The following is a 27792-nucleotide window of genomic DNA, read 5'->3' on the forward strand; positions in this document are numbered from 1 at the left end:
TCTTGACCTCACCTGTGTGTGTGATATTGAGTTTGTAGGTACAAGGAGTTTCTCACTCCCTAAGCGAGATGCGCATTATCTTGTTCCTTGGGGATACAGTGACAATGTTGTTAGTGATTGGTTGTGTTGTTCAGCTGGCAGCCAGACCCCTGGATATATATATAAATATGACACTTGAGACGCATGTTTGACTGGCAGAGGGCTTTTCACTGCACTTTGGATAGTGCTGAGAGGACAGAACACTTATTTGACAACCTGCCCATCCCCTAAGAGGTCAACAGCTAAAGTTATCCAGTGTTTGAACAGTTTGACTGTACATTTTTGTACACTTTTCTTTATAAAGCATGTTTAAAAACTATTTGGTTGATGAATGAAGTGGGACATAATATGGGGGCTTGTGTAAATGGGGCGAAAAGACGTGAAAAATAAATTGATTTATGAAATTAATTAAAGGTACACTGACACATTGGTATAGTTCCAATTCTATAATATTGCCAATTCTGAGCTGCTTTCTATCGAGGAAAATATGGGAATGTTTCACAATGTCTTACTTTACGCTGCTGCCTTAATTTTAACCTGCCACACACAGGTGTAATGAATAACATTAATCATGGCATCTAGTTCTCAGCTCAGGTGTGCCAGACTGCTCCGCTGTGCATACTGGCTCATTGATCCACGTAATTGGACAGAAGTAATCATTACAGTTATTACTTACACCTGTGTTTGTTCTGCTATATTAATTAAAAACTGTCATGGAGAAAGAATTCATAATGCGCCAAAAAAAACAAGTCTTAATAACTTTACAGACTTTGGGTTAATAGTGTCAATGTGTGTTTTGATCTCCAATGAGGAAGTTACGTTGTTTTTTTTTGTTTGTTTTTTTACTGGTATATTGCCAGCTAACTTAGAGCAAGTGGCCAAGTCACCAGTTCACCAGAGGACACATAGAGACAAACAACCATTCACACTCATGGACAATTTAGAGTCACCAATTAACCTATTGCATTTCCTAGTGCATGTCTGTGGACTGTGGGAGGAGGCCAGAGAACCCACGCAGACACATGGGAAGAGTATGCAAACTCCACACAGAAATGCCCCAGCCGAGGTGTGAACTGGGAATGCTAACCACAGCACCATCATGAATGTGAAATGTATGAAATGCAATTCAAATGTATGTTGCTTAAAAGCCAAAAGAAAGAATATAAATTATTAATCAATATGGGTGCTGATAAAAACACCAAACTTATTCCAAAATAAATTACAAAAATCAAGAACAATAAGTCAAAATATCTTTCTTGATTTTTTTTTTTATATATATTTTAAGCTGGGTAAATGGATCACAATCCAAATCACTTTGATTGCCCAGGTATCAATGTGCATATACAGATTCAAACTGAAATACAGCTAAAAACAACAAGCTTGTCACGTAAACATAAACACTAAACTACTATGTACAGATACAAATATTTATAAATATGTAGCTCTGTACAACAGTAACATTTTTAGACAGAATAAAGGACAAAAGTGCAATGGATGCATAAATAAATGGGTTTTTGTAGCAGGTTGTACATGAGGTATGAAGGAGTATGTACAGTATGAACAGCATGTGAAATAAGTTTGAAAGAAAGATCCTTCATTTTGTTTGAGATCAGATAACACATTAAGACGAAGTATTCCAGTATTAGATTGTAGTATTTTAATAACATATAAACAATTTCTTCTAGATTTATTGTTCCCACAGGGATGTGAAGGAAAATAAAACACAAACTTTGTCTGTGCAGCAAATCTGGTGATATTCAAAGTTTTTCTTTTTGTCAACAAATCCCACAAAAGACAAAAACAATACATGCACTGGCAAGTCTTGTGTGTTTATTCAGTGCCTGATATATCATATTTCTGTGTCAATGAGCTCCATTGTCTAAAAAAACTATCCATCCATCACAGCCAACTCCACATAAACACTGCAGCATCAAATCCATTCAAATGTTTTCTCTTGTAGCATTGTTAAAAATTACAAAGACCAGCTGTTTTTTTTTTAATTAAACTATATATCCGTTGGATTAGAGATTGGAGCTGCAGAGACACAGGCAATACAGGGAGGGTAGAGATGAACCATTATCTGTTTTGGTCTTACATACATACAACTTATTTGTTTTATTTGTGAAATAGTCTTTGTTTTGACAAAATAGTCCACCAGAAGGGATGGAAGGGTAAACAAACATTTGCATAAGGTGTTAGAGGAGTATTGTATTGTAATAAAAACTCTTCATCCTTATTTTCAGACTCCCTGTTTACAAATAATCGACTTTTAAAAAAATAAAGTTGATAATGTTCTTAATAATAATAATAATTAATAATACATTTTTTTCTAGGCGCCTTTCTGTCACCCAGGAACACTTACAGTAATGGAGTAGACAGCAACTAACAGAAACAAACAAAAAGACTCCCTGTTAAACAATAAATCGACTTTAAAAATAAATTGATTGAATAGTTCTTATATAATATAATAATAATTTTATTTCATGGCACCTTTCTGTCACCCAGGACACCTTACAATAAATGAGAGTAGACAGCACTAACCGAAACAAAAAAAAGACTCCCTGTTAAACATATCTTAAAAAATAAAGTCGATAATAGTTCTTAATATAATAATATAATAATAATACATTTTATTTCATAGGCGCTTTCTGTCACCCAAGGACACCTTACATAAATGAGAGTAGACAGCAACTAACAGAAACAAACAAAAGACTCCCTGTTAAACAAATAATCGACTTTAAAAAAATAGTCGATATAGTTCTTAATAATAATACATTTCATTTCATAGGCACCAATTTCTGTCACCCAAGGACACCTTACAATAAATGAGAGTAGACAGCAACTAACAGAAACAAACAAAAAGACTCCCTGTTAAACAAATAATCGACTTAAAAAAAATAAAGTCGATAATAGTTCTTCTTAATAATAATAATAATACATTTTATTTCATAGGCGCCTTTCTGTCACCCAAGGACACCTTACAATAAATGAGAGTAGACAGCAACTAACAGAAACAAACAAAAAGACTCCCTGTTAAACAAATAATCGACTTAAAAAAAATAAAGTCGATAATAGTTCTTCTTAATAATAATAATAATACATTTTATTTCATAGGCGCCTTTCTGTCACCCAAGGACACCTTACAATAAATGAGAGTAGACAGCAACTAACAGAAACAAACAAAAAGACTCCCTGTTAAACAAATAATCGACTTTAAAAAAATAAAGTCGATAATAGTTCTTTTTAATAATAATAATAATACATTTTATTTCATAGGCGCCTTTCTGTCACCCAAGGACACCTTACAATAAATGAGAGTAGACAGCAACTAACAGAAACAAACAAAAAGAACCACAAAAGTATATCAAATTACAAGAATACAACATTAAAAACAGGTTTAAACAGGACAATGCATCTTCACAGTCTTCACGACAATAATTCAGGTAGAAGTGAAGTGTTGCGAAATATGAAATGAGACCGCTTGCATGCATCTGTTTTCTAAGTGAGGTGAGGTGAGGTGGTGGCCCCACCATCTCTGGGGTGGGTGCACCCTCCATCACCCTCCATCACCCCGTCACCCCTCCCCGCTGGGTGGCTATGCAGAGGCAGTGACGTCACCGGGCTGTCTCTCAGTCCCTTCCTGCTGCATCACAAACAGCCGTTAGTAGCTCGAGTAGCACTAGTGACCGGGAGGGACAGGATATCCACAGCTAATTCATTGAGAAAAACAACTCTTACTGACACTCTGACAACATCCTAACACAGGGGGTGAACAGGACAGGAACTGGTCGCAGTGAGGATAACCCCGCTCCAGCTGTTGGGACATGGCCAGGCCGGAACAGGTTCTGCTCTTGGAGCCTCAACACGAACTGAAATTCCGAGGTAAGAGGGGAGGGCCCGGCTCGGACTGGAGGGGGGGGAGCTGCCTCTGCCTCTGCCCGGCGGAGTTAGGAGGTGTCACCCGGCAGCCGAACCGGGATGCAGCCACGCTGCTGCTTTTGAAAATGTCCCCCCTCGTTTGTAAAAAATAACGAGCCCGCTTTTGAAAAGGACGGCGGGTCAACTGACAGCTAGCTGGATTAGCTTCCGACCGCTAAGCTATCCAGGCCCTGTCACACATTTGTGCTGCAGCGACAAACTCCTAAAAGTGCGAGACACTAAAAAGGCACATCCACCTGGAAATACCAAATCATGACAAACTAATGTGGGTGTTTTTTTTTTTTTTTTTTTTTAATGTGCAACCTTTCATTGCACGCAAGCTTCAACATCCTTAGCAGCAGGTCTAGCTGCTGGCTAACAGCAGCTCGCTCTCTGATTGGCTGCCTCGCTCTGTTGGCCAGCCAGCTGTCATCTAATAACCTGACAGCTCACAGCACCAAATAACTGCTCTGCTACTCAATATGTGTCAGCTACAGGTCGTCAACATGCCCGCCGTCCGTGTCTTTGGAGCTTTCCAATCGCTAAGAGACATTTCTAGTCAAGCTCGGGCATTTGTCTGCAAGATGTCACGTTGCTTTAGGCCCAAATAATGTTACATAAACACATATGGTACTATTGTAGAGGTTTTGTTTTGCAACAGATTACAGACATCCTGCCTTTAAGTATTGCACCTTGTACTTTGGATCAAGATGCCTAACAGTTTCATGCATATTTAATTTAATTAAGTCCCAGAATACAGCCAAACTTTTACTCTAATCAGGATATATCAGCTGTGGATCTCAGTGGTTTGTGGTTCCTGATGCCCAAAGCTCCCCCAGAAATTAAAAACACCAGCAGCATCCTACCAGTGTGGCCACTTCTTTAGGTACACTTGTACAATCCAATATTATCCAACAACTTCTGCCTTTTACAAAGCTTATATTTCTTTTCTCGACACTGTTAGAGAGGTGTTAAATGAACTATTATGTTTATTGTTGTTGGTTTTTGAGAGGTGTTTTTTAATATTTTGGAACACCTCTTAATATAAACACTGGATTGTACCCAATGAAGTGGATCACAGAAGCTTAGTGTGAGTGTCATTGTAGTTGGATGAACTTCGGCTTCAGTTCACAAACTGATCTGATAGATCACCGTGTGGATAAGATGACAGGCTAGTTTCCCTGTAGCTGCACGTGAGCTGTCAGTTTAAAGTAACATACTACTGAACATGTTGTACTCGAAATGTACAGTTCAGACATCACCTTATTTGTGTTATTTACACTGATTAGTGTAACGCAAGTGTTCAACATGTTAAGTTCTGTTTGAGCCACATGTCTGTCGCATATAGTAAGGGTGACTTTGATCAAAGGACTCTGATACAGTGACCTTGTACATTGTGTAAGCACTACTGAACATCAAGGTGTCCTGATATGTGGAGAAAAATTAACAAAGCCGAGGTCTGTTTGTTTTCTCTTGCGCACCGCAGTAAGACACCTTGTAAGCCCCTGTACCCCAGGCAAAAAGAGAAGCTGTACTTGTTTGTCAAGTTTGTTGTTAGTTTAAGAAGTGCAGAGAGCTAATGGAGACTACAAGCCCTCAAACAATACGCCGGGAGCGGAGAAAAATAGCCAGAAGCAATCCGTCCAGAATTATATTCTAATTATGCATAAAGTGAAACGATTCAATTGAAAATGAATAATGCTTTCTTTGGTATTTTTGTCATATTCAGATATGCAGTGAAGATTGCAGGGTAACATGTTGATGTCAAGACACTATTGGATCACTTAACGACGGACAATGCTAGCTTGGACCTATCATAATAATCATAACCGCCTGTGATTAGGTCAGTTTTTACCTGTGAAAGTGTAGGAATAAGACATAATATGATATGAAAAGGAACAATATGTTAGTTCATCTCTCCATATTTTTCCACCTGCCTGCCTTCTTTGTGGCTCTCAGTCTCAAGCGCATTATTTCTTACTTAACACTTAAATCTTTTAAAAAACAGGTCACAAATATCGGGAATGTTAAGACTATTTGCATCCGGAGATTAATGCACTTTCAGTACACTGAGTGAGTCTTTGCGGCACCAGGACTGTGTGGGATTGCCTCAAAATATATTATGTTTAATCACAATAAAGGAACATGCAAGGCGGTGTAACGTGTGGTTTATTTATGTTCTTTGTTTTGTGGGGGTGCTAAGCTACATCAGGCCGAAACCAACAATCCATGGTTGGTCGTTGGTCAATAGAATATTTTCCAGCTTTATCCTTTAACTTAGCATGGAGCAGATGCCCTGTTGCTATGGTTACCTGTAGTTTAATATATCTCGCACACTGATTTAGAAGTGAGGTGCTGAGGTGGTCCACACATGCCAGCCAATTTAGCAGTATGTTAGACTTGTATCAAGTGTCTAATCAAATGTGTTTATGCAACGAGACAGAAGTAGCTATGTGCCTTCTCAGTATACTAGACAATACCACACATCACATGCAGATACTTAGGCGGTAAAGTAATATGGAGGCCCGCAGTGTGAAACTTGTTAGCTCTGGGCTCAGACAAACTGTGAGTCAAACACTCTTAAGTGTTAGGGACCGGACTTTTATCAGGAGTGATGTTAAATATTAAATCTTAACAAATAAATCGCTGCATCTAATTTTTTTATCTTCTGTTTCTAAGATTTTAATCTTCAACTCTCACCCCTTCGTAATAGTTTTAACTGTAGTTTGTGGTTTTCATGAGTTGGATGCTGCCCCGAGAAAACGTTCAGGAAGTAGTAGATCAGGTGTACAGTAGTCAGTGGCATGAGTCCCTTTCATTAAAAGCCTTTAGAAGTCAAGCCAAGCTTGTGAGGGTCTGAATTTCCTCTCTGTCTTTGCTCAAAGGGGAAGGGAAGTGTCAGTTGCTCTGCATGTTTGCTGAGCTGAAACTTTATCTTGAATCTGGTGTATGTGCTAATTCTGAAATAGCTCCATGTTTTCGTGCACAGTAAGGATGCCTCCCTCAACTGCAAATGTTTTCGCTCGCTATAATCACTACTGTAGTGGTCTAATTTGTTATTTTGTTAGAAAACTATATTTAAGTATAAAACTTAGCTGGGTTTTGGAGTTTGTAATGGCAGCATAAGCTAAAATGTTATTTGGATAACTGGAAGTGGGTTAACAAACACTGGTGTTGCTGTCAACACTTTTCTAAGAAGTCATGAGTTGTGCTTTTTCTAATATTTTCAAATCCAAAACAACCATTTTGGATGTTTGACCGATATATTTTCGGCTGAACCAATCTTGTTATGCAGCAGCAAAAAAAACTCCTCTTTCATAGTGATAGAATAATTTATGAATAATATTTGTTTTATATGGTTTTTAACGATTCTGTAAAGTCCCAAAATGAAACTTAGTTTCCGTAAGTCTGACTGATGTAAAGTGTGTGGTATTGGCACCGTGTCCGCTACGTTTGGGAAGTCATACATTCATTCGTCATGGCCCCTCACTCGACTATGAATTAGCTCTGGTCTCAGTAGAGGTACTGGAAAAACACAGGAGTGACTAACGGTTGGTGGATACATTTCGCTATGCAGTTTCTGGAGTGTCTTGTCAGTAAAGAAATTGTTGCCAGAAACAACAGGGATAAATTTACAATATGTAACTCTGGGGTTTTGTGAGGGAGCACTTAAGTAATACAACGAATGAGATTTGTTGGGATTAAATGGGGATACCTGTGAGCGTGCACCCCCTACAACATATGTAATATGCCGATAATATCAAAGAAGACTCATTAGACTTTGGGCTTTCTCCATGCGAGTCCATGCATTAGCCAGATTAGCTTTGCACGTGTTAGTACTTATGAAAGAGCTCTCGTACCCAGCAGATTTGACTTTTCTGTTAATGTCATTACCACTCAAATGAAAAGAAAACCTTACACAAAGTGGAAATTCAATCACTTCATTAGTCATTAAAAGATTAATCAAAGTGTTCGTTGCTGCTTGCTCTTGTGGTGGGTATCGCAATAACAATACTTATTAATCTGCCTGGTGCCTCTGGACCTCTGATTTACTTCCCACATCTTATATTTTATTTCAGCGGTGCAAATAAGTCTGATGTGATGCTCACAGATGGCCATTTCTCAGGTTGGAGAAAACAAGCACGCATTCTTGAGGAAGAATGAGGATGTCGTATTTCTTTGTCAGAGCCAGAAAAGAAGCAACAGTAAAATGAGTTATTGGCTGCAACTTTAACATGGTGTGAGGCTGCATAGTGAAGTCTGACTAATATGAAGCCACCTGTCCCTAATGACAAACACGATGGGACTGGTTCATTCAATCCAAAGACTGTCAACCTGGTGTTTAGACTGAATGGACAGCATTTTACCATCTACATTACCTTATTGTTAGATGCTTTTCATGGAGTGACAGAGTGTGTGTGTGTGTGTGTGTGTGTGTGTGTGTAAAATATATAGATAAGTGTAATATATATATATATATATATATATATAATAGATATATATATATATATATATATAGATTATATATATATAGTAAGTAACAACAGATTAAAGCTGAAAATGTCACATCAAGGAGGAATAAATATTGATCATCGAACCAGACTGTACTTCAATCAGTGTCAGACAAAAAATGAATTGTGTTTTTCTGTTTAAGATCAGTCCTCGACATCTAAGGAGAAGCTAGCCTGGCTGCAACTTCACAGTGGTCCTACTGAGATCGTTTCCTCGTAATAAATCATCTAATTTCTCTGCCGAGAAAACAAGAAAGGCATTAAAAATCAGAATATTTACCGATGATTGAGCTGTTGTATTACCCGTTTATCAGGTGGTAACAGGGTGGTTACCACCATATAATGCCATAACCAATAGAAAATTATTAGATGCAAATTGTTAGTAGCTGCCAAGGTTGGGAAAGACTTAAACAAAACTATATAAGCCAATATACCTGACTGTTGAAATACAAGGGTCTGAAAATATGTGTAAAAGAAACGTCAGGAGAAGTTAGTGACCCTGTAAAACACTGTAAAGCACTTCAGTCTAGATTTATAACTCACTTAACCTTCGCTCACCTTTTGGGTTTTGTTATCTTGCTGTTACTTAAGTTGTAAGGGTTATCTGCATTATCGACACTCTGTGCAGCTTAATGCATTTGGCCTTATGAGAAAGCCTCAGAGAGATGTTTCCTGCATCAACAATAGCTGTAATTAGTTAAAGCCAAACTGCATCAGCTACTCTGATCATGGTAGCAGAAACCTGTGATTTATAGATTTGTACACACAGTTCAGTCTTTAAACGTTTTGGTAAAAGATGTTAGAATTGATTCTTTTTATCAAGAGGACAGATGGGACATCACCCTCGGGTGTAATGTTAAAAGAAGAAGAAAAAACAGATGGCTTAGTTTGCCTTTTTAATTCTCACCAGGTGGTGTTACTGAAATGTCATATTTTAAGGTGCAATGTGAGAAACAGACTGGAGTTATTTATCTTGAGGACAACTTCCAGTCGAAACTATTAAAAAACCCGCATTAGTTGCATTGGCAGTAAAACTCTGTTTATACAAATGTCAGGTCAAATAAAGAAAATATGCGTCAGAAAGTCCAAATTGTGGGAAGTCGATTGAATTTGTTATAATTAAAGTCACATCCACTTAGTCTTTGATAGACCGCATTTAGATTTGTTAACATACATGTCACGTTTTTTAATAGGTCTTGCCCACTGGCATTTCAGCCATCTAATTTATTTTAATATTCCCCAAAGCTCAGATCAGCTTGTTTCTGCTGTGTATAATATACAGTGTAACCATCTGTCAGTGTGAAAAATTTGGCTAAATTTCTTCTCTCCAAATTTTGTTCCCTGAATGTTTCAGTATCAATGGTGCTGTATATTTCAACAAATTTCACACATCTACTGAATCAAAAGAAGCTCCAACTCTACTTTCTTCCTCCATATGTCAGCATAAAGACATTTTTTTTCGTTGAATATAAAGAGCTGTGTCTCTGTGGCTCTTTATTTTTCAGTTATTTCTTTTAATTCATACTAGTGTTTTGTTTTTTTTCCACAGCAGTAGATGACTGATTTTCATTTTGATGTATTTTGATCAGTTGGCTAGGAGACACTCATTTGCTTTGATGTCACTTTCTTGGAGTTGTTACACCAGTAGAAGCTTTTCTTTCTCCATCAGTCTCTCTGTGTACGTGTCATTTTGTCCCACCATTCAACTGATGAATAGTATTTTGAGATTATTATTTGCGGTGAATGAAATCATAACTTGTTTTTGTCCAAGATCAAAATTAAAAAGATCTCTGTCCACTTTGAATTGATGTTCCTATGATTTAATGTGACTTATCTAAGTTTTGTCTTTGCCTCAACTTCTTTTTTTACTTGTTGAATGTAAGATTGCAGTCTCTGGAGGACATTCTTTATTTGTCCATCTTATCTTCTTTCTTCACAGGTCCGTTCTCAGATGTGGTCACCACAAATCTCAAGCTCTCCAACCCTACAGACAGGAATGTGTGTTTCAAGGTGAAGACGACGGCGCCGCGCCGGTACTGTGTGCGGCCAAACAGTGGAATCATTGATGCAGGCACCTCAATCAACGTTTCAGGTAATGACTAAGAAAATGGGACTGAGATGGGACCTTTAAAGTTGCCTGCAAGTTACCTTAATTAACTTAATTTGAGAGTTTTGATACATATCAAGCTAAATGGCAATTATTTACTGGATACAGCTTCTCAAATATGAGGGTTGAGGATTCACTTAAATTTAAAAAATAACATAGTTGTAGCCCTAATTCCTCCTCATTGAAATGTCACTATTTTTATTTTTATTTTCATTACCTCTCTCTGGTATCTTCAATGGGTTTGCTGCTCCTCCTCTCCCGTTACCCTGCATTCCCTCCTTCTCTCACCCCAGTCGCTCCTGGCAGCGCTCATTCCCAGTCGTGCACTGCAAGGGAGACAGGTACAGGGTAGTGTTTCCACACTGTGCCACCTCTGCCATTTACAGCCACAGACTCATTTTACAACCTCCCCTATCTGGTGTCAACAACTTGAAACTGTGTCACTGGGACCTGCTGTCAGCAGCGGGCGACAAATCAACACAGTCTTCTCTGTCAGTTGCTATCATTTTTAACCCTTTTTTTAGGCTGAGAAAGGTCACAGGTTTGAGTCTCAAAAGGAGATTGCTTTTCTGAGAATATAGTCAAACATGGTGTGGTCTGTATCTTCTTTCTGTCTTTAGGGAGAGTTCAGGAAACTGTGTACTTAACAGGATAACAAGTAATTGTGGGTTCAAGCATTGTCTGTTTTTAAATTCAACATGCTGTAAGATACTTAAAAAAAAAATTACTGATTAAACTGATTATTAGCTGATAGAGAGCCTGACATTGTCTGTATTCCTTCAGTCTAAGCAGAGATGTCAGCTAAAACACCTGACGGTGCAGCAGTGTTAATTTCGTCAGACGAGACGAAATATGTTCGTCAATGAGCCTTTTTCCCTTGACGAAGACGAGATGATGACGAGACGATACAATGTTCTAAAAACACTAACGAAAAATGTGCCAGTGTGCGTTTTTGTTGACTAATAAAAATGAGACCAAAATGTCATGCAAGAACAAAAACGTCCTCCTTGTTTTCGTCTACTATATAAGAAAAAAAGCAACATCCAGTCCTGCTGTCATGTGTTTGTGCCAGCACTTCTTTTACTGTAGCAACGTCACGGCCACACGTTTGAGATCCTCTGGCTGCGCCTGTGGCTTGAAAACAAACAGCATGCAGGAGAAACATGGCGTACGGACAGCGCAATCTAGAGCATGAAACGGGCCTTCGAATTTTGAAACAAAAATGATTTGTGAAAGACTAAAACTGACTAAGAATGAACTTTGACACAAGACTAAGACTAAATTGAAAGATGGGTGACAAAATTAACACTGCGGTGCAGGACTTTGAAATCATAAAACAAGAGTTGCATAGTAGCTGGTCTCAAAGGAATATTGGCTAACTTTAGTTATAGCAATACTACGATATAGCTCTAAGTACCCTGTGGAGTTTTTGTCCACTGGTAAATGTTATGTGGATTAGGACGCTCACATTTAGTTGACGCGATGCAGTCTTACCAATTAATAGTATTCCACTGGCCTGCAGGTGGCAGTAATGTGTCAAGAAATTCATTTCAGATCGTTCAAATTAGCTTTTTTGCTGAAGAAAATGCATTCAACATGTTCATTAGACTTTAAGGACATATACAGTATCTTAAGATTCAATCATCTTTAAGTATTCTGGTCTTGAAATCTACATTACACACTGAGTTCTAGCTGAGTGAAATAAACACTGTTTGGTTGCTCTTTTGTAAAGATATTCTGAAATTCTGTTATTTCCCAAAAACAGCATCACAATTTTCATTATTCAGGCTTGTTAGATTGAGGTTTTGTCCTCAAGCAGATTGCAGAGGATCTGTAACTTGTTCCAGTCCAGGTTGTTCATGTTTCTGGTCTGTAATTTTCAACAAAACAGCACAATAGCTGCACAGACATCCACTTGCATCGGGGTTGAAAGGGAGCAGTCTGCCACAGGATACCTTCATACTCGAGGTGTGTCATTTACTGGCTTAGCTGAGGATACACACAGTGCTTTTGAAGCTCAACCCGGCTGTAACTGTATATGTTCAATGTAGCCATGACCACAGGAATGTTGCTGAGGCTGATTGGTGTTATGTAGCAGCATCCAGTGGAAAAATATGTGGCGTGAATGTTTCAAAAATCCTTGTATCCACAAATATTTTGCCTCTTTGGGGAATATGTCCGAAGTCTGTCTGACACACTCGAGACATGTTAACATTCCAGGGGAGGCAGAAAGCAAATTAACAAACCACAATAAAAGAAATGTTGCAGTAATTAAAATAAGCTGAATTAGCTTGCCATTTATATCTAGTGTGTCTTTGTGATGACAGGACAAGAAATGGATTCTCCTCTCTTAATTGATGTCCATATTCATAAAACCGTTCTGCTAATATGCCACACACATGGTCTATTTGCTCTTCCACCCACCAGCTAGATTCCTATAACTTAACCTCTAAGTGATAGCTGATTTTTGCACAAGTGTGATGGATTGAATGCTGTTAACTCCTGGGTTAAACCTCAGCCCTGCTGTATAGTCTGTATTTTTCCCCTCTTGAATTATATTGAATTAGATGGACCCAGGAGAGCACAATCAGAAGTGTGAGATCCTGCTACCCTGAGAAGCCTGAATATTAATGCATTTTATGAGACTTCTGGTGAGTTTTCCCTGCAGGCCTGTGTCTCGAAAACTCTGGTTGACTTCACTCTCTTCCTCACTCCCACGCTATATGGTTTCTGTAGGTTTGCTGATCTTTGCCCAGGTTTTAGACAGGGAGCACCCTTTTAGCATGTGACTTCTCTAAATCCATGTGAAAAGGTTACTGTTATAGATACGGGTGTAACAATGAGCCGCATGGTATCATGAGTCATATCGTGTCTCGTGTTCTGAATTTGTTGATCGGTGCCTTTGTCATTGAACAGAGACATAATCTCTTGTTTTTTGGCACATCGGTTACTTTATTTTTGTCATTGTTATGTTATGTTATTGCTATGCTGCTGAGTATTCCCATTAAATGGGTCAGGCAAATGCTGAAGTTGCAGGTCTTATGCTTTTATTAAAACTGTATGACATAACACTTGTAAATGGAAATGTGAAACACACTCTGGTTATTTTATTATGATTATTTTTCCTGACACCATGGTTTTCTCTGGAAATTAACCACGAAGCTCAAAGCTATACAGAAGAGCTGAAACAATTAAATTGTTAATCTATTACTTAATTAGTTAGCTATATATCTAATCTGCATTTAATTTTGATTACTGTAACGCCCTCCTGACAGGCCTCCCAGCCTGCATAGTGAAACCCTTTCATATGATCTAGAACACGGTGGCGCGTGTCTAATGCTTGCCTACAAAGTAGTCTCCGGTTCTGCACCGATCTATTTGAATGCCCTTATACAGGCTTTCAAGTTACGTCCTGATGAATGAATGAAGCCTGGCTCTGCCACCTGTACGCTCAGAGCAATCCAAACTTTTCTCGTCTGTTGTTGCCCGTTGGTGGAATTAATGAAAATATAAAGAATAGACGGCACATCTGTGACGTCACCCACAGGTTTCTGAAGAGCGTTTTGAAGCTGGCTTTGGCTGCCACCGTGTTGGTAGCCCTGCCTCTTCCGTCTCCAGAATAATCTAAAAATTAGCGAAGATATGGATCATCAATGGACATGAGGCGGGCTGAATGACGTCTGGGTGATCAAATAAGCCATCTGTAATGGCATCTACCTGTCAAAGCGGCCACGCTCTTAATTATGCAAAACTTTAAGCCTTAATATAATTTGAACAGGTGAGTCAAAACAAAATTCAGCCTCAGTACAGTTGGCATTAACAGGGAATTAGCCATAGAGACATGGGTCCTTATGGAGATTGACTTGTTCTGGAGCCAGCCCCATTTTGGTTGGACAGAACAAGACTTTTATAGACGCATTTTTAGCTTTTTATAAATGTTAATTGATAATGAAAATGATTAGTTCCAGTCCTACAGTTGTGAATCTCGTGCAGGCCTTGTAATAATTATTTTCTGTGTGGTCATTATGCAGAAACAAGAGCCATGGGTGGAACTAAGCACTTCAAGGTAAATAGTTAGTGAGCATGTGAGCATCTTGTCTCAGGGGTCACCATTAATTAGCAACAGGAAAGGAAAGTTTTCTTGCCTCCCTCCCTTACCCGTCTAATGGTTCCATTCATCATCAACAAGCAGGCAGGCGATTACCATCCTGCTTGACCGTGTTGACTACTATTAGCCTCTGTGAGTTTTATAAATGATTACCCAGTGTGAACTAAGGATGTTAAATCATACCATTAGCAGAAGTAGCTTTTTGTAAAGGTGTGTTCAAAGACTGTAGATCAAAGATGATTTAAATCACTTTTTCCCCTGCCGTGGCTGTTATTTTTCCATCTCAGGCTTTGGCTTGGGAACGTTTTTATGTTATTCACAGTTGCCCAAAGAACTTATATGCTTTCCTGCCTCCATTCTAGTATTGTCCCCTTGGACCTAAGGTAGATGGCCGTGCAAATTGGGTCTGACGCAAACAGGACGTTCTCAATCTGTTCATGCCGTCTGTTTCTGGTTTACGATATTGAACTGCCCTGATTGCTGTAATGGTGCACTACATCTCTGAGGTTTTCCTCTCTAGGGAGAATTGGCATGTGCCATATATGAAAACCATCATGATAGCTACACCGGCTTTGATATTAGGAGGTTGTGTGTTTCTAGTGAAAGTCAAAGGAGCATGCAGACATAGTTTGTATTGATGTCAAAATATGCCTTTCAATTACACCCTCAAGTCAAAGGAGAAAAAAGTTTACCAATCAATAGCCATTTTCATCCCCTCCCCACACTTAAATACTGACATAAGAAAGTGATCATTGCAAATCACTGTTACAGCTTTAAAATACCTTCTCAGTCATTGGAATGACATCAATAACACACCACTGACTGAGAGAAGCGATGTGGTGATGGGTTTAAAGTAGTATTCCAACCCACCACCTGCTTTTTGTTAGAGCGATATGTAATGTTAAGAAAGAAAAAGACAGGATTGGAAGCTGTTAGAAAGATTACCGCTTGGGGTATTTTCTAGATTCGTCAGTGTTTCGCTGTCATGGTAACACGAACTAAGAAATAAATCATCTCCACCACTTTTTCCAAGCAGTAAGGGCAAGCCCAGAGCCTTGAATACGTGGAGCTTCTAGTTTACCAATTGACAACTACATGGGCATACTCGCTAATTCCTCTTTAATCTGAGGAGTGGACACAGATTTGAGTAAAAGGGAGAGACGGAAAGTTGCTGACAAAGAGAAGTAACGCTTGAATCGCTGGCGCACCACAAGCGTTTGTTTCGTATTTGGAGCACCAGATTACACCCACAAATCATATTGTGTGCCTGTCTGTGTGCTGCAGTTTGAAACACTTTGTTTTCCTGAGTCTCCTGAGGAGGAAGTGAGAATGTGAAATAAGACTGAGGGAGTGATAATAAAACTGCTAAACTTATCATGTGGAGGTTTCTTGTTCACACCGCGGGTGCTGTCACAAATCAGCCTCATTCCTCTCTTACCATGTTATTTATTGATAGATAGATAGATAGATAGATAGATAGATAGATAGATAGATAATCTTTGCTGGCCATACTTGGTGTATATCTGTGAATTGTGAGCAATGGCAGTCACACCAAAGAGGAAAATAAATATGTGTAGCAGAACCTCTTTCTGTCCCATTAACTCATCTCATGACCCTACAGGGTTATCCTATGAGCCCTTAGAGTGGTCCCAACCCCAAAACCACTGTCCAGAGTCATTTAACAATCCCACAGAGCTCACAGAGCTGTGACTTTACCATTTCTTTTCATAGAGGGTGAGAGGAAACATCCTGAAAACTTGAATCTGACTGTCTTTTTGTGTTTTTAGTTATGCTGCAGCCTTTTGACTACGATCCCAATGAGAAGAGCAAACACAAGTTCATGGTCCAGTCCATGTTAGCACCTCCTGACATGACCGACATGGAGGGAGTGGTGAGTGTATCTCTTTCCTAAAATCGTTGTTCACCATCTGTATGTTTTTAGCCACAAATGCTTCAAAACAAAACCTGTGTTTCACACGCATGTAACTCAGTCACTCATACAACAGATCACTTCTGCGTTTAATACGTCAGGAAATATACATGTTTTGAGTTTAACTGTAAGGAAAGAGACAGACAATCAGTTAACTCCCAGCCTGGATGAGAGGCTGTGTCGCAGTGCTGACACACAGCAATAAAAAAAAAAAACACAATGAGCTCAGTTTAGTCAGAACAGTGTGTGTGGTCTCAAAGTCATCTCTACGATCACTGCCAACATACTTACAGTAAATCAGCGTTAACACGCCAACAAATGTTTTGAGAATTTGGTATGATATTGTGACACAGACATAGATTATCAACCTGAGGTATGGTTACAAAAAAGACACTGCGCTCAGGCAGAACCTGAATCCCAGTGGGTTATTGCGTAAGCCTGTAACTGCAACAGACTTGAAAGCAGATTTTTGAGGTGGGGTGTTGTAAGGAGAGCACAACAGTGATACACAGCAGTCCTCCTGGTGATAAATTTCACTCTATAGTTGTTTCACATGAGATTCGGGGAACAATAAACAGAGGTGATGCGACTGATAACGGCCCAGCTGTTTATGAAAACGTCTTTTTTGCTGACACCTAATGAGAAACACCAGAGGCTTGCCAAGTTCATTTAGAAAAGCTTACATCTAGGTGCTTTTAAATTATAAGTGTAATATTGTATTTCTTGGAGCCACACAGTGTATTATTAATCTATTATTTAAATCCCTAAATCATATTAAAACTCAAAGGACTTCACACAGAGATAAATGAGTTAAGGTGAAAACAATAAGAACACCCCAAGTGCAGGAGGTTTATCTGAGCTTTTTGTCCTCCGTTGAGCAGTGATTATCAGCAGCAGCCTCCTTGCACTCCCTTTGTTTCTCTTATTCTCACACACTTCAAACCATCCTTCCCTTTTCTCTTTGTTCTCACACACTTCAGAAGCCAATCAATCTGATGCGCTATAAACACTTAGCGTAGTAAAGAAATACACATACAAATGTGTCTGTTGTTTTGACTCATTTCACAGACTGTTGCAATCATCTCCTTTGCCTGATTAGATAACAAAACGTTACATTGAGAGTCTGTCTGTATTTTTGGTTCGTCCAGTGGAAGGAGGCTAAGCCAGAAGAGCTGATGGACTCCAAGCTGAGGTGTGTTTTTGAGATGCCGGTGGAGAACGAAAAAACGGTAAGCACGTGGTAATGCTCCTCTTCTCTCCTCACCTCACCATGACACTTTTCGTTGTCACTATGGATCTGATATCAAAGACAGACACAGACACTGCTTCTTTGTACGTTTGTTTGCTTGTTAATATTTGTCTCAAGCAGGCACTGCATTATTTATAGATTATTGTTGTTTTCCAGCACTCCACCTCCATACTGCTCTATTTTATCTGCCTCCTTTTTCTCCATCTCTTTTTTCACCTGCACCAACTATTTCGTACTCTAATACTGTCTCTGCTTCTTTCTCTATTTCTCATTTCTCAAATGCTGTTTCTAAATTCTTAACATTAATCTCCCTCTTCATCCCTTTCTTCATTCGTGTCCCACATTTCCTTCATCTCTCTCTCTCTCTGTCTCTCTCTGTCTCTGTCTCTCTCTGTCTCTGTCTCTCTCTCTCTCTCTCTCTCTCTCTCTCTCTCTCTCTCTCTCTCCCTGCCTCAGCCACACTCTCAGGCATCCACTGCCCTTCAGAGCACCACTTTGTTCATTCCCACATGCAGTTTATTATTGTTGTGATTCCTATCAGACCCCACACAGCTAGAGAGACAGTATCTCGTCATGATATGAGCCGAGTCCACCGGCTCCACGATCACACAAGGGTAGTAGTAGTTGTTTTCGATTTATTATGTGCTATACGTTACATACACATGGCTCCCGGTCAGCACCGTGCACCACAGAGACTGTGTAAAGGTAATGCTGATAGAAACCAGCCTGATCCACTTATGAAAGGCACCCCTTGGTGAACTCTCCCCCAAACATTGAGATAGAGGCGCTGTGTGCCTGCACCCCTGTGTGTGTGCATATATACTCTACATTAAAGTCTGCAAGTCTCTTAATATAAACATAAAATTTCACCCGTTTGCCAGCCAAGTCATTGGTCAGCGTTGCCATGGAAACTGTAGGAGCAACAACATATTGCATTATAATTTGTCGCCCTGTAACCTACTTACAGCATGACATGGAGTCCAACAAGATGATGTCGTCCAGCTTGCTGAAGTCAGATTCCTCCTCGCTGCCTCCAAAGTCAATGAGCTCCACCCTTGATGACGGGGAGGTAAAGAAGATCATGGAGGAGTGTAAGAGGCTGCAGATGGAGGCTCAGAGGCTACGGGAAGAAAACAAACAGATCAGGGTGAGTGAGATGACTCGATTAGTGTTTCTTTTTTTTTCATTTTGCTGGGTCCAAGACAGTAACACAGGTATCACTGTGTGACAGCTATATACCACTTTTATGCAGGGTTTGCCCCAGTTGAAAGTTGGTCAGCGGAGGTGGAGTGTACCAGCGTTTGCAACTTGCTGCTTGGATTAATTACTTCAAAGCAAACCCATGATATGAACGATCAATTGATCACTTCAGACAGATCCTGACACATCGCATCTCATTATCCATTTTAGACAGTTTTAAAAGTTGTCTCACTCATATGAATATAAAAGTATGATGTGGACTCCGACCTGTGGCTCTTTCCCATGTCATTCCCCGTCTCTCTCTCCCCGCATTCCTGTCACTCTTCAGGCCAAAAAAATAATTAAAAAAAATAAAACACCCTGTGCAAACTCGTGAAATCGTACAAACAGCCAAAAGGTAAAAAATGGAACTACGTAGCTTATTCAAATAATCAAAAGCACATAAACCAAAGAAGATGACCAAATGTGAGCAAGTTGACAAAGTGTGACGGGAAAAAACGCTCCGCTTCTGAAACACTCGCTGTGATACATCATCAAATACATCAAATGGTCAGTTGTATGCACAAGAATTGCAACTTCATTAACAACAATAAGTTTACTAATTGAATAATCAACTAATTACTTGCTGTACAAGCCCAAGGTTACGTATAACACATTTAACACATAATGTGCTGTTCAGTTAGACAGAAGTTCAAGAAAACCACCAAATATTCACAGTTTTTAGATGCTAAAACCACTAAATATTTTATTTTTTATTTAAAAAATAACAATTACCAAAGTTGTTTAATCTTTTATATGTTCTGTACATTGATTCAGTACACATCAAACAACCAGTGTATTAAATGAAAGACAGATGCCTCTGCATCTTCATCATCAAAATCAGCAGATGACATCACTTAACAGTCACAGTCAGATTTGTGTTTCTTGGTTATGTTTTGTACTGATTGATGTGGACCAAGATAAGGAAAATAAATGGAAATTCAACTCAAATGACGTTGCAGTGTCCTCCACCCTGCTGTATTTGAGCAGAAACAATAACTCAAGTTTGAGGTTTTGTGTTAAGTGGTCCGCTCACATCCGTAATCAGTGGCAGACCTTAGGGTTTAAGGCCCGCAAAGGCAATTTTGCAAATCAATGAGTATGACATCAATCACAACGATCAATAAAGTAAGACTTAAAATTGGCTTTTGTTACGGTTTAGTTCGAAATGAGTCACACACCACAAAGCGCTATAAGAAAGTTGTCCTCCCCTCAAATACCACCGCTACCTCCCCTTTAACTTCTTGCCAGAGGCAGAACGACTGTTGGCTGCTCCTGTGGCTAAGATTAAACTAACAGAGAGCCCCCCCACCCGCTGCTGAGAAATGAAGTGTGTTAAACCCTGGCGCCTTCTGCAGTCCTCCAGGGATTGAGTCAGATGAAGATTTAAGCAGATCCTATTTCTTTGAGCTAGTAAATAAATACTGTCTTATCTTATTGACTTGCGAACTGACCGCAATATTCATCTTTCTTTTTGCCGACGTTTCAGGAGGACGACGGTCTGCGGATGAGGAAGAGTAACATGATGTCGTCTCAGCACACCTCAGTTGGCATGAAGAAAGAGGAGGGGATGAGCGCCCGCACGGTGGCCCTCATTGTGCTCTTCTTTGTGGTGGGCGTCATCGTGGGCAAACTGGTCTTGTAGATGGCAGCACAGTTCGGTCGGCCGCAGCATGCTTTCAGGGGGACAAAAACAAACACGGGATCTGGGATTTTGGATCAGAAATGCCATATCCGCTGGGTGGGAGGGGTGGTACTAGTTTTGATTCAGTCTCATTTATGTAAAAAATTTCAAAAGTAATGTATGAGAGAAAAAAAATGAAGAAAAAAGCGATTCGTCATCTTATGAACAAACCTACTGTTACAGGTCTTGCCTCTACGTAATCATCGCATAATCATTCTGGCCCTCTTCCCAAAGTTTTATGTATACCGATGACTGGTTCTGTGGATTTTCTAACACCGGCAAGGTACTGTTGGTGTGGCTGAGTCAGTTTGCAATTGTGCGAATGTTATTTTAGTGTATTGTTGTTTCTTTTTCTAAATGATGGAGGCCAGAGCTACGTATATATATCTAATATATATATATATATATATATATATATAATATATAATCCGCCCCCCACCCCACTGTACATATAATCCAGGTGTCCTCCAGCTAAACCCCCTTTAAAGGAAGGGATTAACCAGAGAGATGAGCTACACAGTTGGGGTTACACACACAGGGCTATCAAACTGACTCCTCCAATCAGAGGCTTATGAAATCGGCTTTCTTGATTGTAGAGCAACTTTGATCAGTGTATGAAACACTATACAGTATCATAGCATTTTCTTTCTTTCTTTTTTTTTTTGTGTCATTTTTTTTTCACTCTACCTTACTCCCGTCACCTGTCACTCAGTGCTCACCACATCCCTGGTTGTCAGAGGTGGGGATGTTTGATTGCATGCGTTCACACAGAGTGTTGCATCTGTACTTTTTGAATCTAATTTAATTGCTTTTATAATGGTGGATAAATGTCATTTGGCTGTAGGTGCACAACTACATTGTCTTTATTTTTCTTTCCTCTTTTTGTGTTTTTGCATTTTTATGATTTTAATTGATGATTTTTGTTGTTGTTAGGGTTGAAGCATTTAAGAATATTGCAGCTACCAGAAACAAGCTCCAGATTTGTAGGATAAGATCATTTCTGTAAAGTTCTCCAGATGAAAGTTTTGCCTTGTGACCTATCTGGGCAAGTTATTCTCAGGCCAAGATGGAGGTATATACATTACTTAACATATACACGTGCACACAACAGAAAGCAGTGCAACATATAAGTGAGAAACCACAAATTGACAGAAGGTGCATGTAGAGCAACTGGTTATGTTTCCTTGACAACATCAAACACACCAAGGTCTTATATGGCGCCTAACAAAGGGTCCTTGGTCTTTTCCAGCTCTTTTTTTTATTTTCTCATATTTTCCTACTGAGCCATACATTTGTTGACATTCTGTGTTGTTGTGGGGCAAATGTATGTCAGAGATCACCTGAGTGTTTTAAGCTGCCTGCTCTCCACTGCTGGTGATTTTACTGGGGGGTGGCGTTTCACTCCACTGCAGGCCTGTGTTCAGTTTTTTTGGTGTTTTTTTCAGCATTTATCCGTTGCTTATTAATGTTATATCCTCACTGCATTTGAAGTCGTGTTCATTTGTTACGCACTAAGATTAAGAGTGTCTTCCTTTGATCTTCCGGCAGCATACAAAGTTGTTGAGATTTCTTTTCTGAAGTGAGAGAGGCGGGTTGAAATAGCATACAGTCCAGCTTATAGCCTTGAGGGGACCACCTAATGACATGTACTGTTCAACAGACGATCTTTTTGTCAGAAATAAAATAAACACAACAACAACACAAAAAACTGTAATTGTCCACTCCAAATTTGCATGAGGAAATAAATAGCAGTGGAGAGCGTCATTGTACTTTGCAATAGAACAGAAAAAGGACAGATTTTTATCTCCACATAAGACGTCTAAGTGGAAGTGTATTCCCCTTTTGCTAAACTGAAATTAAAACTGACCATCTTTTCATTTGAAGTGGAGTGGAAGACTGGTGAGGAGGAGATTTAAATGAACATGAGCTTGTGTTTTCGCTGTATCTCTGTAAAGTTGTTGGGTTGAGGATGACTTGCTGCTTAGAGGGAGGGCAGAGCAGACCTGAGCTACCGTCTAATCTTGGGTTATCAGACCTGGGTCACATTAGTACTTACAGAAAATTCTCTTGTTAAATGAAACCTAGTTGGAGTATCAAACATACACAAGGAAAAATTTTCAAATACCAAAAATACTGTTATGTGATTATATGACAAATTTACCAATACCAATCCAAGGTGGTACTCCAAGTAGGAAAAAAACAATAATAATTACATGTAAATACTAATGATCCTGGCCGGTTGTAAAACACACTACACACTGACCTGTCCTGGAGTCTCTGACCATCACCGTGATCAATGTAAGCAGTCGGGAAACTGTTTGTATGTATATAAATAAAAAATAAATAAATAAGTCTATCTGAGAAGAAGATTAATATCCTAGTCAAGTAGTCTCTCTGGTGTATAAAAACAACCCAACCTGGTTGGATATGTAGCATCTTAATAAATTAAATGAATAAAGCTCCTACCTAACCGTGTGAAGTCATTTCCTGCTATGCACACAGGCTACAAGGTGCACATTTATATACATATATGAAATCATATAACATGTCGAATTGTGGGAGGAAAGCGAGATCTCGACCGACTTTTAAAACTGTGACTTTCATTGATGAGATTTTTCCGTTTCTTAAACTTTAACATTTGGCAGAGTGATCACCAGTGGAAAACACTGTAAAGAAAGCAAACGGGCGCATCACAAAAAGAAAAATACGGGCTGTTAAGACACACTAGCGTCTACTCTTACTTCTCTCATCACAGCCAGACCTGCTGCCACTGACATCCAAAGCCATGCTGGCTTGTTAGTTGCTACCACTTTGCTTTATTTGGCAGTATCGCAATTTGCAGTGGGATAAGAGTATTAAAATATATCGCTGCAAGGAAATAAGTTACCCCTAGATTCTATTTTACAGTTGTGGTGTTGAATAAAAAAAATCCTGGTGATTCATCTTGTGTTATTGTATCTGTAACAACCAGACAGTGTTTCTGTCGCACCTCGTGTTTAGAGCAGCGGAGAAGAGTTTGTCCTCAGGAGCCCCCCACCCCCCCTTCCCAGGTGTACACCTGGGCCCGGTAGCTCCTCAGCTGTTTGGCTTGGCCACAGCAAGACAGCTGTGAACTCACTAGTGGAAATCAACCAATATTAATTTACATTTTTGCATTCTGTAGGGAAATAACCCATTTCCAAAGTAAATCACATAGGAATGTTACAAAATACTAAAAATATGAAAATTACAAGAGCTCCAAGGTTTGATGCTGACCCAAAGAAGAGGTCACATTTTATATCTGTCTTCTGACAGTAAGTTTTCCAGGCAACCAGCAGAAACCAGGAGAAGTCACTGCTCCCAGTAAGAAATAATGTGTGTACCTGTTATTGTTACTCTTTGTACAGATTAAACAAACACAATATGACATGTTAATTAGTGAGATTTAGAGGTATGGTATGTGGTTTCCCTTTAGGAAGCCAGGCTAGCTTTTCCCAGTCTCAAGCTGCACCTCAAACTGATGTTTTGCTATTTCCTTCACCCTTTTATTTGTATGCTTTTTCTGGCCCAATTTGTTGAAAATATAAAGTAGTATTATCTTTACTACTTGCAATGAAGGTGATGCTTTATTGGCATGAAAGTGTCAATAAAGCATTGTTTTTATATTAAATAATGATACATTTCAGATTTTATATGTTTGTCTATCTAGCTATGCATGAACAAATATTATTTACTTTCTAAAGGGAATCCAGACAAGAGATGTTTGGGGTCAATTAGATCCAAACGGGTCCATGGGTACAGAGATTACTTATTAACAACTTACTTAAGTAACAGAAATCTGAATAGATTAATGGGAGATAATAAGTGTAAAATATTGTAGTAAACTGTTATATAGCTCCACATAAACTCCCAAACGGGAGTCACTTCAGAAACATCATCAGTTCAAAATCATGTTCTTTCAAACCAAAAAAGTTGCGAAGTATCAAGCTGAAAAAACAATGTTAGGTATGTGTTTTAGTGTAGTAAGTTAAAGGCCTGGCCCCTCCAGGATGCCAAAGAGAACAGCAGGGTTAAGAAAAGCAGCTATTTTATGACAAGTTTGTTGGAGATCACAACACGCAATTTAACAATCACAAGAAAGACAATGCAATGTCCCACACAACACAAAGCACGATGACCTAAATAACTTGACATTTCCTGCAGTATCCTGAACCTGGTTCTTATTATTCATACTGACCACAAGGGACCCCACATCAGATGTTGATCTGTGACCTCTGTCCAGAGGACTCAGCTAATATTTAAACATCCTGCATCGCTCACACAGTCTTTCAGTGAATCTGGTCTTCATTGACGTCTGTACAATAAACTTGATGTCTGGCTGTGCTTCAGTGTCGTAAAAAGTATAAAATATTTAATTATCCATCTCTCCAACAACTTCTATTCTTGGTGTTTACTGTGTGCCATAATTAAGTTTGGCAGAGAGATGAGTATTGTTTTACACTGTAAAGTACACAAAGAAAACGATTAATCTCCTGCTTCATCTACAGGTTTTACCTTTTTGGAATATACGCATATATATCTTTAATTTATTTTCCCTCTCAAAGTTGCACAAAGTGAAACAAAATACTCTGCACGGCATATTTGTTTGGCACATGAATAAGCCAAATTTCATGCAAATTTTCTCCTTACAAGAGGTCCCTGTAAGAGTTTTGGGGTCGAAAAGGATTGCAGCTTGCCAGAAAGGTTGGAGGCAAGACAACTGGCAGAGAGGGATGCAGTCTGGAGAATTCGCTTGTGGCAGATCTCTCCAGCAAAAACCTTTTCAATCATTGTTGTGATCTTAACCTTAGAACAGAAACTGACCCAATTTAACAAGCCACCAGAGCTGACAGATCACTCTCAGGAGAAATGCTTCTGTCGAAACTAGTCCCAAAGGCAACAAATATGTTAAATAGGTTGTCTCGTACTGAAAGATGCACATTACTGTCCCATTGAGTTGTAATTAAGTACATTTATTCAAGTACTATGCTTAAGAAGTAAGCACTTTAGAAGTATTTTTACTTTACTGTATTTTTTACTCCACTACATTTATTTGCAGCTAGTTAATAGTTACATTTCAAGTTAAGCGTTTACATACAAAACATGACAAGATGTGTTTACTGTGTTTAATTAACCAGTAGTTCCAAACCGTTTTGACTTACAAAAAAAGCTTTGTTGGCTACAGTCTAATTGTTATTTCAGAAGTCTGAGTTCTTAGCAGTCCCAGAAAGTAAAGGTGATTTCCTCTCTAAACCCCACATATCATTCAAATGACTGTTCGAGGCCCCCAAAAATGAAATGTAAAATTATCCAAATTTTCACTAAAAGCAAATATTAGAGAAAAGTCAAAAGAATTAATATAAATCTGTGAGAAGAACTTTTCTTTTTCCCTGAACCATTAATCATCTCACACCCATTGATTCATCTGGTGACCTTAAAAAGGGCCCCATATCTAGACTGGGAACCTCTGGACTAAAATATCAAACTGAAAGATGTAAAAATAAATAAATAAAACTAGCTCCTCTTCAAAGAGCTTAAGAGTAAAATGCTATTATATACAGTGGTGGAATATAACTAAGTACATTTACTATTTCCATTTTAATCTACTTCATTTAGTTGTAGTTACTATTTATTTAACAGTTAAATATTCCAGACACAAAATAATGTTTTCTTCCATATAATACATATTTTAGTATTAATATTCCAGTCAGTGAATGCTAACTGTAATAACACGGACCGACCCTTCATTAGATACACCTGTACAATCCAATGTGAAAGGTGTTTCAATATATAGCCCTCTCATGTTTCTAAATGGGGTGGCCAAAATAACAGAAACACCTCTCAATATAAGGCAGTCAGTTTAACACGACTGCAACTACAACAACCTCAATCGTAAACATAATAGTTCATTATTACCTTTCTGACAGTGCAAACAAAAGCTGAAACATTATAAGCTTTTTTATGGCAGAGTCATTCTGGATCTCATTGGATTGTACAAGTGTACCTAATGAAGTGGCCGGTCAGTGTATAATTTATACAGTACCTTTAACTACATTTTGCTGTCTATATTCCTACTTCATTAGGATTTCAAATGCAGGACTCTACTGCGGTATTGTTACAATGTGTTACAATGTTGAGTAATAAGACGTGAATACTTCTCCCACCGCTGACAGATGAGGAGTTCATTTGAAAAAAAAAAAAAGAAAAATACGTGCTGGAATGTGGTGTTGGACGGGCAGGCTCTGTTCAGTAGTTGGGTTAAGTATATGAGCATGAGGTCAGTTAAAAAGGAGGCCCGTTTTTGTTTGGCATGACATCAACAGGAAAGTGCAGTCGCTTGCCCCTCCTGCAGCTCTGTGGCAAAACAGCGCTTTGTTCATTTGTCCCAAAGCCAAGAGGACACATTGTTCAATAGAAACTCATTTGTTTCAACTGAGCCAGCCAACTTATGGCGGATGTTATCTTTTATGGGCAGCTGCAGCTCATATTCTTATAGAAATAATGGGATTTTCTAACAGAGCCTGAAATTGGAATGAGTGACAGAGGTTGGAAGTTACCCGTACTACTGCAGTGATGTCATTTCACTGAGGTGTATGTGGTGTATGTGTGTGCGTGCATTACTGCATATGCAAGATTTTTATGGGAAGGCAGGAGATGGGACGTCTGCTGAATTTTCTATTGAGTCTCTGTCCAAAAGCAGCACTGTGTCTTTCTTTTACCAGAACATTTGTCAGACTAAACCACCACACTGTTTGCGGTTTGGAAACTTGGTTTAACTGAAAGGAAACTCCTTAGGGCTTGTTTTGTTTTTCTTTTTTTCAACAGTCTATAGGAACATTCTTCCTAAAGAGGTCGGGACTTTTATAGTCCTAGTTCAGAGAAGGCTGCAGAAAGTCAAACAGCAAACTTAAGAGATTTATTTTTTTAAATAAAACCTTACATGTGATACAGTGTCCGAGTGAATGGCTTCGCCATTTTTGCTTTCCGTC

At 39.0% G+C, this 27792-nt stretch overlaps 1 protein-coding gene across 1 annotated transcript; it reads left to right on the top strand.

Moving 5' to 3' along the window:
• The first annotated feature begins 3589 nt into the window (after positions 1–3589).
• Positions 3590–21188, top strand: vapb (VAMP (vesicle-associated membrane protein)-associated protein B and C). Its single transcript, XM_027279510.1, has 6 exons — positions 3590–3921; positions 10408–10560; positions 16471–16574; positions 17762–17842; positions 18830–19009; positions 20591–21188. The coding sequence occupies exons 1-6, from the start codon at positions 3864–3866 to the stop codon at positions 20744–20746; spliced, it is 732 nt and encodes a 243-aa protein (XP_027135311.1). The 5' UTR covers positions 3590–3863; the 3' UTR covers positions 20747–21188.
• The last annotated feature ends 6604 nt before the right edge of the window (positions 21189–27792 follow it).

The sequence above is a fragment of the Larimichthys crocea genome, chromosome VI, assembly GCF_000972845.2.
Source record: "Larimichthys crocea isolate SSNF chromosome VI, L_crocea_2.0, whole genome shotgun sequence".
Classification (NCBI taxonomy): domain Eukaryota; kingdom Metazoa; phylum Chordata; class Actinopteri; family Sciaenidae; genus Larimichthys; species Larimichthys crocea.